This window comes from Elephantulus edwardii, unplaced genomic scaffold (assembly GCF_000299155.1).
Source record: "Elephantulus edwardii isolate Elephantulus edwardi_28Jun2011 unplaced genomic scaffold, EleEdw1.0 scaffold00040, whole genome shotgun sequence".
In the NCBI taxonomy this organism is placed as follows: Eukaryota; Metazoa; Chordata; class Mammalia; order Macroscelidea; family Macroscelididae; genus Elephantulus; species Elephantulus edwardii.
The window spans coordinates 16,890,542-16,902,935 of NW_006399790.1; the positions used below are offsets into that span (position 1 = coordinate 16,890,542).

The following is a 12,394-nucleotide window of genomic DNA, read 5'->3' on the forward strand; positions in this document are numbered from 1 at the left end:
GTGACCCTGTGCACAACAGAATAAAGCCTCACTTCATCCTTTGCCATCTTCACAATCTCTGCTGTGCTTAAATCCATTGTTGCAGGCACTGAGTCAGTCAATCGGGCTGAAGGTCTTCCTTTTTTACTGACTCTCTCCTTTCCCAAGGACTTGCCCTTCTGAATAACATGCCCAAAGTATGTGAGTTGGGGGATACAAACACAGATTTTTTTCAGATGCATTGATGAATGAGATGGAGCCCCAATATCTTTGTGTGTCAGAGAATTTCTTTTCTGGGGGAAAGTAGAACGGATTGAATATGTGATCTCATGTATAGTGCATAAGAAGTGGAGCGTATGGAGACCTGGTGAAGTCCCTCAAGATTTAATTTTGTGGCCAAGTGAGACAGAGACATAGGATCTGCTCTTCATTTGATAGAATTCTACTGGGATTTCAAGGTTTCTGGAGGCCTCTAGGTGGTTAGAGGTGGTTGTGTTGCTTTGAGGAAATCACTTGATGGGGCTGGACAACTTCAAAGGGAAAATACTATCTGGCCTATTTTTACTTCAAATGAGGTAATATATGATAGTGCTTGGGAAAATGCTACACAGATTAAAGGTTTGTTATTCATTTGGATGCCAGCACTTCAGAATTTGTGATAATTAAGCAGGCTTAATTTGCCCGTGCACTATCCTAAGAAAAAGCAAATATGATGCACAAATTGTAATAGGTCTACATCAATTATTCAAGGTGAAAACATGCAAACAATGCTAATTACAGGTGAAACCATGTACACTCCACAATGCAATGGAAACAGTCTTTTGTGTACTGAATATATTATGGCAAAATGCTACAGTCAGTGGCAGGAATGAACAGCCAGCAAAGTCATCAAACAAGATGATGCTTTCCATATTATTAAAAATTGGCTGAATTTAGAGCCTTAATGTGAAATACAAGAAGGACAAAACACAAATTCATTTGTAGAAATTCAAGTACGTTGAGATTTACTCATGTGGTCAAAAATTTCCCTCCTAAAATAAGACAAAGAAAGTTGTGAACTGTTCTGTTCACTTTGGGGGTGTGTGTGGGGTTAGTGATGACAGATGAAGGTAACAAGACTACAGTAAATGCTTTAAAAAGACTTCTGATTCGAGCTGGCCTTTGAATTTGTCTGTGTTATTGCTGGGGTGTGGCTGCCAGAGTCAAGGTAGTATCAGAAGGGCTCATCTGAGTATGAATTTGGGGGTGAACAGCAGCAGGGAGCCTACACTGGCCTTTGGGAGACTTACCTGAACATTGCTTCCAGGGAAAGGACAACAAAGGGACTCAAGAGCCAGAAATAATCTCAGGCTTAAAGTGATGATTACTTAGAAGACTCACAGCTCCCCTGTGGAACATTGCATTACTTAAGGTGGCAGTGCTTCACTTCCATTCCTAATTCTAACATCTGTTCCACAGCAGCTCTCTTTAGATCTATGCTGCCTGAGATGGTAGCTGCTAGCTACATAGAGCTGGTGTGGGTTGGGATGGGCTGCAATGTAAAACACACACCAGATTTCTCAGACTTAGTAGCCTTGTTATCTCATTAATTTTTATATTGATAATGTTGAAACCATAACATTTCAGATATATTGGGTTAATAAAATATGTGATTAGGATTAATGCCATTTGTTTCTCCCCCTTGCTCTTTTTTAATGTGCTTCTAGAGCATTGAAAATTACACATGTGGCTCACATATGTGATTTGCATATATTTCCATTGAACAGTGCTGCTCTGGAGAATATTTTTTCTTTTTGGATCACAGACCACAATTTAATTACAACTATGCTATTAGAAAAGCACCATTGCCTGACAAGAAAGCACGCCGTTATATTCAAAGATTCAAATGGCTGAAGAGAATAGACAATGCTTGAAATAGTAAACCAAACTAAAAACAAAGCATAAGAGAGAGAGAGAGAGAGAGAGAGAGAGAGAGAGAGAGAGAGAGAGAGATTGAGAGATATATTAATATACAGCAAAGCCAATTAGTTTACTAGACCTTAACCGTACCCCTAGATCTTAACACTCTCTGTTCCATACACGTTGTAGCCTTCTCTGTATGTAGCATAATTCTGAGTGTTGGTGGCAGGAGCAGGTTTAAAGTTTTGGGTGTTCTTTGTAAGTTTCATGCGTTTGGACTCTGCCCGTGATTTGTAACAGAATTCTATCAAAGCCACCATCATGGCCAGCCCCAGACCTCCGACAAGTATATAGAAAACTCCTGCCACATTGCTCAGGCTTAGAGCGCTGGTCTTGTCCTAAGAGAAATGAACAAAGTGATTAGTTCTTGAGAAAAACCAAGGCATTGGTACAATACAATACAACATTAAAGGATAGTTCTAAATTGTAAAATAACTACACATTTGATGTAAGTGTTATGACTCAACTCTGGCAAATGGCTAAAGTCTCACAATGACTGTCAAGATGGTAGATTGTGCTTCTGTTGACAGTTGTGATCCGCACTTATATGTTCTTAAGTCACTTAGTAGCTAAAATTACTGGGCAACAACTAAATAAAACAGCACTTTGGCCATGGGAACGAAAGAGTAAACACAAGCACAATTTAGTCCTCTTCCAGCCGCAATAAACACCATTTGCCTGACTTGAGCCTTGACGTAATCTCTAGAAGTTTAACCCTTTTCATTTGGGAACTTGAAGCACTCTTTCCCCTCTCTGCCCCACAACACCCCTTTCTCCCTGTGACAAACTTTGCCAGCTAGTCTTTAAGGCACCAGGTGAGAATATTAGAGGTTCCTGGTATTCTTATCTGGGGACTTACTTCACAAGGGTTTGTTTGAAAAAGGGGGAAACTTTTCCCTTTCCCCTAATAGCTGAGAAATTGCTCTCTTTGGGGATTGGTAGCTAAGTTCTCATCCTAGTTAAAATTAGGGCAGCAAGACTCTGTGCTGCCAGAGCAGAGACACAGTGCAGAGAATTGGTTCCATTCTTTTTTCCTGAGAGTGTAAAGAAACCATCAGAAGGACCCATCAGGGTCTGAATTGACTGCATACAAATCAGAAAATTTCTCCAGAAGGCTGATGGTTTTTGTTGTTTGTTTGTTGTTTTTTCTTAAAAAGAGTATATCTCATTTTTAGCTTTTACTCCAGGGAGTAAATAGTAGAGGATACTACTATTATTACTGAAAAATACTATACTTGTCTTCTTTCTTTTTAATAATGTTGGGGAGGAAAAAAAGAATCAAGGAAGCCGGTCAGTGGCTTTCAGGTCAAACTGTGCAAATCTGACTAAGCTATCTGACTGTATGAAAGAGCACAAACTGAACTGTTAAACAGTGGAGAGATAAAAAAATTGGTGCCTTGAGCCCTACCTTGAGGTAGGACACACCAAGGGCCAGGAGTCTTTCTTTGAAAAGTAAAATAAAATAAAATAGCATTTTGTAGTCTTTTTAGAGGGGATGTAACCATTTTGCTGCTGAATGGGATTGAATGGAAGACCCACATGATTAAACCAGTGAATTGAGTATCTTAGTTAAATGATACCACAGTGAGCAAGTGGTGGCCATAGCTGACCCTCAACTCTCCATGGGTCACCTAGTCCTGGTATCATTTTAAAGAATTAAAACCAAGGACTATATGGCAATATTGTTTTCTTCTGGCTTTGTTTTCATAGGCCCCAGCCCTGATCTTGTTTACTTGTGAAGAGGCCAATTGGAATGGAATTGTACAGTTGTGAAAGGGGCATGTGGGACTATCTGATGTTTACAACAACCTTGCAAACTGTCACTTTCCTAGGATAAATGATGGCTAGCAAACAATCTAGGAATTTTTGTCATTTGATAAGCAATGTCTCACTCCTTAAGGAGCCTCCTGTGGCTGTCTACAAGGACTTTCGATACTCAATTAGGAAATGGACCGATTTCTGGTAACCTTCCCTCTATCATTAGATATTCATGTGTATATATCGTATCCGATAGGGTAGAAAGGGTCTTCGTCTTAGCCCATGTAAGTTCTGTTTTCAAGTTTCACCACATGTAGGGAATTCCCTGATACGGAATATAGTACACCAGTAGCAAAATGGTTCACTGGACAGGGAAAATGAGTGGCATTTCATGAAATGAATTAACTGATACCACAATATTAGTTCGAAAAAAGGAAAGGAAAAACTTGAAACTAAAAAGAACTTCCTCAGGGGAGCAAAGGGGGGCTGGAAGGAGGCGAGGAAGAGTGTTTCATGCTTATCAATGTGATGTTGTCCTGACAATGTACACCCTTAAGGAGCATGCGGCTAAATTTTTAAGAATATTCTGTACAGAGATTCAGATGACACTTTTGGAAGAGAGAAGTGTGACAGACTTAATGAGATCTGAGATCCAAATAGATACTGAACTCAATACAATAGTAGCTGGGACAAGACTAGTCATTCTGCTTACAGAGCCCAGGCTTTTTTCTATTGATTTGTTTGACTGCTTTCAGATGGGATCAACACATTATATCTTAATAACCAAAGGTATTTACAGCTACAAAGTCTCTGATACTATAAGAGGTTAATAAAAAGTACTGTCACAATTGAATCTTTTTGTTTGTTTGTTTTTTGAGGTGGGTCAGTTACTAAATTTTTCTTTTGGAATTTTTGAAATGTGAAGTACAGTAAAACCCCCTTATAACACAGCTCATTATTGAACAGATTTGGAAGTATGATGGGCCGGATTGAGTTCCCTAATCTCAATAACAGCTCTCATGAGTCAATAATTGATGCCATATGCCCAACCACAGAGGTGGGCGTTTGCCTTATTTCTATTGTGCTGGTGTTATAAAGGGGTCCCACTGTGTCAGGGAGTGTGTGTTGGGAAGGAAAGCCGTTTTAGGGTAGAAAAGAAACAGTGGATCAAAATGTGATTGCTAATCAGTACAAAAAGACCTTCAGCGACTGACCTTACTCCCGGAGTCCTTGGCTCCACATTCCCCCTTATCGTACCACCATTTGTTTTTCAGCTTGTCTAAGATGCCTTGTTCACTGAGTTTCAATACTGCAAGGTTTACAGGCGTTCTTCACGTGGGAAATAACATAAATAACATTATATTATGTTATTTTATGTTATTCAAGCTTCAAACTACTTTAAAACTATAGAAAGCGATAAAGCAGGGGGCCCTGGCCACAGAGTAATTTTAGATACTGCAGGCAACCTGAGCATGACCTTATAAAAAGTTAACACTACAGCAACGCTATGTTTACCAGGGCCTGCCCATATCGCTTTGAGTAATCGGCACACACTGTTAAATAATGAGGACAGAAAATAAGGCACTCCTCAGGTAGGGTGTGTGTGGTGAGGAGGGTCTCTCCTCAAGTGACAATCGTTGGCGGCAGCTTGCAGTAGCTTTGTGACGGGTGTGTCGGGTTTGATCTAACCGGGTGTCTTGTTGTACTTCCAGACAGAAAGCAAGTTTTATGGGGGAGTGGGGAAGGGGACAGGGCCAGAAGGAGAAGAGTTTTCATACTGTGTACTGAGAAGAATGGATAGAGCCAAACAGAACAGAAAATAGAGACTATGAGAATAACATGCCTTCTAAGCAGTTGTCTTTTGTTCCACACATATTATTACCCAGCTGAAAATGATCCAGGAAAGACCTGTACTACATCTGTATCCTTATTCCACAAACATGTAGTCTAAGTACTTGATGCATATACTGGGCTTGTTAGGAAATGCATGGCGTGGTCCTCTGATTTTTGGGTAAGTGGAGTACTTTCAATGACAGGAGAACAAGTTTGTGGATTGTTCTTGAATTATTGTCTGGTCATTTGACATGGTCAACTTGTCTGGCAGCAGGTCACATCACCATAGAGCTGACAAGATTGTTGAAAAAGGATTGCTGTGATACGGCCTAAAATGGCAAACTGACTCTGCCAACAGTAGGGTTGGACCAGAGAGGAATAACGTAGGAAGATTGTTCTAGTAGGCTAGAACTTGCTCAATTAAGAAGGTGATCCTCCCCAGGAGACCAGGTCATTGCTTCTTAGTCCTCCACGTAAAGTGTGAGAGCTACATTCAGAGCCACTAGGAAAATACCTGAAATCCTATTGGACCAACTAGATTCTGGCCCTGGGATAAAGGTTTTATCTCTTATAGATTATTGATCTCTTAGAGAGTTGTAAAATGGGAGTAGTGACTTTTACCCTGTCTTTTCTCTAGGGCTATTAAATGTTAAAAGAAGTCTCTTCAATAACTCTGGATAAGAAATATATTATATGTGAAGGATGGCATCATTCTATTATGAAGCAATAATCTACTGTGTGTTCAGATTCATGTGAAAAAAATATAGCCAGTACTCGTGCACACTGATCTAAATGCCACTAATTTAAAAGGAGGAAAGCAGACATATTTAGATAACCAAAACATGCCATAGAATTTCTTATGCTTATTTTGGGTAAGTCAGACCCCCCTAACACAGCCAGTTGACAAAGCATCCTCTAGTCACAAAGATCTGGCCTCTATCATCCCAAGTCCCCAAACCCTATTTCCTGTCTTTCCTCATTTGCTGCTGAGAGCAGAGGGACCATCTCATTTTGAGATCTTCTAAGAAATGCACCATCATTTAAGAATAATACACAATTTCAGAGTAGTTGAGATTTGAAAAATGACAAACCCTTAGTGTCAGGGTGGTGACACTTTCTAGGTTTGTGTAAGGCCCGACAACCAGAATATCTACATTTTGTATCTCACCAGGAAATTGAGGTCGTCTTATGCTTTAAACAAGTTCCTTCAATCAGTGTTCAGAGCCCTAGCATTCTCAAATGGCAGCCAGTGTTGCTTGGAATGCAAAGCACCAAAATACAATCAAATGGAACAAGTCCTGAGTTTAAGATACCATTGGCAATGAGAAAAATCAAGTATTCAACTTTTAAAGGACAGACAGAACATCTATGGCCCTGAGATCAGTGTTGGAGCTGCCTTCTTGCCTATTCTCCATAATTTCCCCCCATGTTACTTTTTAAAAAATATGATTACTTTCACCTCCTCTTCGTGCTATGCCTTAATCCAGGCTCTGCGACCAGGGTCAGCAATATGGCAGCTATCTCAGGTCGTAGAGGGTGTTGCTTTCTAATGGTATATGGTTGACTGATGGGGGAAAGTACAAAGCATTTCTCTTTTCCTTTTTCTTATTTCTCAGGGCCCAGGATCCTCATATTGCTCTCTTCGTAGGCCCTATCCTCTCTCAAGCTCTTGTGTAATCCAGGTTGCCCAACTCATGCTTTATGACTGCTACTCTTGCCAGATTGCAGGTACAGAGCAGTTTGATTAGCTGTATTCACACTAGTCTCACCATGGACTACCAAGAGAACGAACAGATATGTCTTGGAGAAAGTGCAGCCAGAGTGCTTCTTGGAGGCAGGGATGGTGAAGCTTCATCTTACATACTTTGGGGGTGTTGTTAAAAGAGACTATTCCTTGGAAAGGAAGATCATGCTTGAAAAGGTAGAGGGGTTGGCAAAAGAGAGGAAGACCTTCAATCAGGTGGATTGACACAGTGACTGCAGGTTCAAGTGTGTTAGAGATTGTGAGGTTAGCACAGGAAAGACAGGGTTCAGGTCTGTTGTTCATAGGGCTGCTATGAGTCATTAAACCTCAAGCGCACCTAACAACAAAACCCACCCTCCTTAGAGATCCTGATTTTTAAAGAAGTTTGTCAACTTTTAAACAAGCTGTGTTGTTACAAGCGTAGTGTGTTAAAGTAGTGACTCTCAAAGTGTGGCCCAGAGACTCTTTTTTTTTTTTTTTGGCCCAGAGACTCTTGAAATCCTTTCATAAGAAAGTCTGCAAGGTCAAAACTAATTTTATACCAGTGCTAAGACAAACATGCCCATCTCACTCTCACTCTCTTGTGTTTCCTTGAGGTCACATGATATGCCCTATCTTAAGAGACTTGCATGTAGAAGTTGAAAAGGAGAATTCCTTTCTCTTCTATTAAGCCAGAAAGCAAAGTAACCATCTGGGACAATGCTACTCTTCTAATTAAAAAAAACAACAAACAAACCAAAAACCCAAAACTTTTTTTTCCCACAAAAGTGTGTTATTTAATTGAACCTATATTAGGGTCATTGTGGTAATTGGAAAAAATAATGAATGAATATGTTCTTTAATATTCCTCAGTTTTCATCTCTGCCATGGTAAATACCCAGAGATAAAGCACACACAAGCGGAATCTTTTTTTTTTTTTTTTTTAATATGGAACGCTTCACGAATTTGCGTGTCATCCTTGCACAGGGGCCATGCTAATCTTCTCTGTAAAGCTGAATCTTTTTGGAGTTCTCAAGAATTTTTAAGAGCACCAAGGGGCCCTGAGGAAAAAAAACCCCAAAACCAAAACCAAAACAAACAAAAAAACCCCAACAACAACAACAAAAACCACAAACCCAAACCCAAACAGTCGGAGAAGCACAAGTTTGGAGGAGGGAAGATATTTCCTGTGTCTACGATGGGATGTAACCATATATTCTTGTCAAAACCCAGACTCAGTAGGTCAGCAGTTTAGCAGGCTACTTTGGACAAATGGTCAATCCCTATCTTAGGCCATCTAGAAGTTTCTACAGAGTAGTTAATAACTACTTCCTCCTGTGGCTTCCATAGTGACTAGAGAGGTTACCTCAGAGCAGAGGTTCTCAGCTAGGGACAATTTTATTCGACAGGGGATAGTTGGTAATGTCTAAAGTTATTTGCTGGGCTCTGGTGGTCTACTGCTAAGGAGTTATGCTGTCAACCCAAAGGCACGTGGTTTGAATCCACCAGCTGTTCCAAAGGAGTAAGATGGGCAGCCTCCTTCCATGTGATTCATGGTGTCTGAAAACCCGCAGAAGGGTCAGAGATGAGTAATATTTAGTTTGACAGCAATGATTTACAGCCTCTGAAAACCTGCTGGAGGGTCAGCTATGAGTTGGCTCTGATTCTGCAGTAATTTTATTAAAAAACAGCCAGCAATTTGTTAATTTCACAACTGAGGAAGGGGCCACTGCAGGCATCTAGTGAGTAGAAGCCAGTGATGCTATGCACAAGACAGCCTTCCTCATAATAAAAAAAATATTATTCAGCCCCAAATTCCAAGAGTGGCATTGTTGAGAAATTCTGCGATAGAACATCCAGACTTGACTGAGATGCCCTGGGACTTTCGAGAAATCTGACAAATGATAGACTTCCACGGGTTTAGTCTTTGGAAGGGGGAAATCACAGGGCTTATGAAACCTGGCAGGAAACCAATGTGCATTTGGGAACTTCTAAATAAAAATGGTGGAGAAAAACAAACATATCAAGCAGCAGCATAGCCAAGGAGATAAAAGCTGTAATCAGAAATCACAGATAATACCACTTAACAAGGTTAGGAGAGCTGCCAAGAAATGAGAGAGAAAGTACTTTAAAAGCCAAATTTCCTAGAACTCTACGTTGCTGCAGGGTAGAATAAATTTCCAAAGTGACAAAGAAAAACGACATCCCCCCCATATAATTTTCTCTCTGACTGTACCTTACTGTATGTATTGACAAAACCAATTCAAATCAATCAGATTTATTAATGCTTCCCCCAACACATACATACACACACACACACACACACACACACACACACATACACACATACACTCTTTCTGAAGGAAGTAGAATGAGGTGATGAAGTGAGTGCTTGGCCATTTGAAATGTCACATTCTCCATGAAACCTTTCTTTCTCAATTTGCTGCCTTGCTTATGCTTTGAATCTCACCAGACTGTGCTTCTCAAGGACAGAGGCCATATCTTGTGTATTTTGTATCCTCATAGGATAATTCTCTTAATGAACACTTGTTAAATGACTAACTCTCTTTTTACATCATCCAATTTGCCAGGCCAGTACCTTTGCCTAGTTATGTTTATAATCATTATTTTTGGTCATCTTTAAGGACAATTCTGAGAAGGTAGATCTCTAGTGGCTTAGTGATAAGGATTTGAACTGCCATCCCAAATGCACATAGTTCGAGTCCACCAGCTACTCTATGAGAGGAAGATGCATAATCTACTCCTGTACAATTTACTGCCTCTTGACAATCTGCTGGAGGGTCAGCTAAGAGTAGGATACAACTCAACAGTACTCAACAACAAATAAGACAAGGAGCTTTGGTACCATAAGTCATACAGAGTTGCACCTGGTAACCTCTCTGGAGATTTAAATTCACCAACCACTCCATGGGGAAAATATGGACAATCTCCTCCCATGGATTTACAGCTTCTAAAATTTTGTTGGAGGATCAGCTATGAGTCATTTCCGACTCCATGGCAATGGGTAGTAGTAGTAGCGAAACAAAACTGAGGCATTGATAGGCTAAACAATCTACTTGATCCTGCCCAGAAAATTATGAGACTGGGTACAAGGTCACCACAGTATCATGCATTCTCCCAGGGAATATATAGAAAGGTCACAGGCCTCTTTATGTAGCTCTTTAGATTTGAATATTCATACTTGATTAGGTTTTTCCCCCTTGATGGACCACCAGATTGTAAAGAACTATCAGTCTAGCAAGGACAGATCTTATAGCTGGGTCCTTTTTACTGCAGTGCAGCCTGATGTCTCTGGGGGAATGTTACAGAGCAATACTGTAGGCCCCCAGCGGGTGCCTAAGAGAATTATGAATCAGAAATATTTATTGTACTCACCTCAGTAGAGAATAAAAAGAATTAAAGTAGGTCAGATTCCTACTGTGGAAATTAGTCTCTCCTTGGAAGGGCTTGCTATGAACTTTTTGCTGAGTAGAGCCCTCCTAAGACAAAGACCCAAGTCAGCTGACTTAGGGAGAAAACAAAGGAGATTTGCCATGAATTTTCAGGGACTTTGAGAACATTTTCTCTGTCCAAAGTGGTTCGTTCCCCTTCTGTTACATAAAAGCCCATTCATGATTAGAATTTCTCACCTTTAAGTTTGAGCAATATTGTTTATTATAATACAGATCTTTCTGAGAAGCAATCAATGAAGCAAAGGCTATTTACAAGCTATGGCTCTTGGTTCCATTTTGTTTGAGAAATGTTCAGGGCAGAGGATGGGTGAAATGATAAAACTCCTTTACTAAGAAAAGGAGTAAGCCACAAAAAATATAGGGCTCACTGTTTGTATGAAGAGAGTGGGAGCAATTGAGAATAAGATATTCATCTCAATAACTAATTGTAAATGTGGTGCTGGCTTCGGACAGGATGATGATTCCTGAGTTTGAGAACTAGCCATAGAATGACATCTGTGGTTTAAATCTTATATAGAATGTAGTGATATTACTATGGAGTCCTCAGATGATGGTGGTACAGTGGTTAAAATATTCAGTTGCGAACCAGAAGGTCAGCAGTTCAAGGGCCATCAATTGCTCTCTGGGAGAACAATGGGCCAGTTGGCTTTTGTAAAGATTGACAGCCTTGGAAACCCTATGGACAGTTCTATGTTGTTCTACAGAGTTGCCAGGTGTTAGAATCAAGTAGCTGGCTGGCAGGATTTCGAGTTTGGGGTAGTGTAGACAGTTAACATGCTCCTCACAAGAAAGATCTGGTGATTGACTTTTGAAAAAGCAGCTTTTGAAAACTATGAAACAGTTTTGGTTGAGGGTTGGGTATGGACTGTTTTTATTTTGTTCACAACTGTGTGTGAGCTGATTTGACTTGCTGGATTTGGCTAACAATGAGCTGTGGGCTGGAAGCCTCTGTTTAGACCCAATTAGAACCTGGTGGGTGGGCCTGTGTATTTAAAAGTTGGTTGGAGTCTTGGGCCTGTGGCCCTCAGGCTTAGTGTTAATTGTGTTTGGAATGTACATTCTTCTAAGTGGTACAGCCTTGGTCTGTCAATTCACTGTACTGAGGTAACTTGGGGTTGCTGTGATGCTCAATGCTGTGCCACTGGTGCGTTAAATGCCATAATTGTTACCCATGGTGGACGGTGTTTGGTGGAGTTCGCAGATTAAGAAAGGCCTGGAAGCAGGAGTGGCATCCACTTCCTAAACAGCATGCCTCTGGAAACTCTATGAACTTAGAGAAAGGACAATAATTATATAACAAAGTTCAGGTCTTTTGTTCATAAGGTTACTATGAATCTGCTCAACTGGATAGCACTTAACAACAAACAACATGGAATAGTTACCACTTTGACACACATTAGAGTCACCAAGAGTGGGAGTTGAGTCCATGGTAACTAATGTTGAGCAGTATTATTCACAGTGTTTGATAATTACTACTGCTTTTGAAAAGAGCACAATTGACTGCTAGACATTTCTGCTTGTCTACTATCTACACCTGGCAATATAACTTATCTATGAAGGGCTGTGTTAGAGTCTGACACCTCCAGCCCACAGGTGGTGGTTGTCTAGACCCCAGGCTCCCTCCCCTGAGATGAATTGCCCAGCTATTTCGAAGTATCAACATTATCTG

General features: G+C 40.4%; 1 protein-coding gene across 2 annotated transcripts in view; it reads right to left on the bottom strand.

Annotated features, from left to right (window-relative positions):
• GRIA3 (glutamate receptor, ionotropic, AMPA 3) overlaps window positions 1–12,394 on the bottom strand; it is a 428,954-nt gene that overhangs the window by 4,661 nt on the left and 411,899 nt on the right. The window contains exons 14-15 of one of the 2 annotated variants that reach the window (XM_006885062.1): window positions 4,911–5,025; window positions 2,029–2,276 (exon numbers count right to left, since the gene is read on the bottom strand). In XM_006885062.1, the coding sequence (XP_006885124.1) occupies window positions 2,031–2,276; window positions 4,911–5,025 (361 nt within the window). In that variant the 3' untranslated portion in view covers window positions 2,029–2,030. Of the gene's footprint in view, window positions 1–2,028; window positions 2,277–4,910; window positions 5,026–12,394 lie in introns of those variants that run through there. The other variant, XM_006885063.1, reaches the window with a different exon arrangement.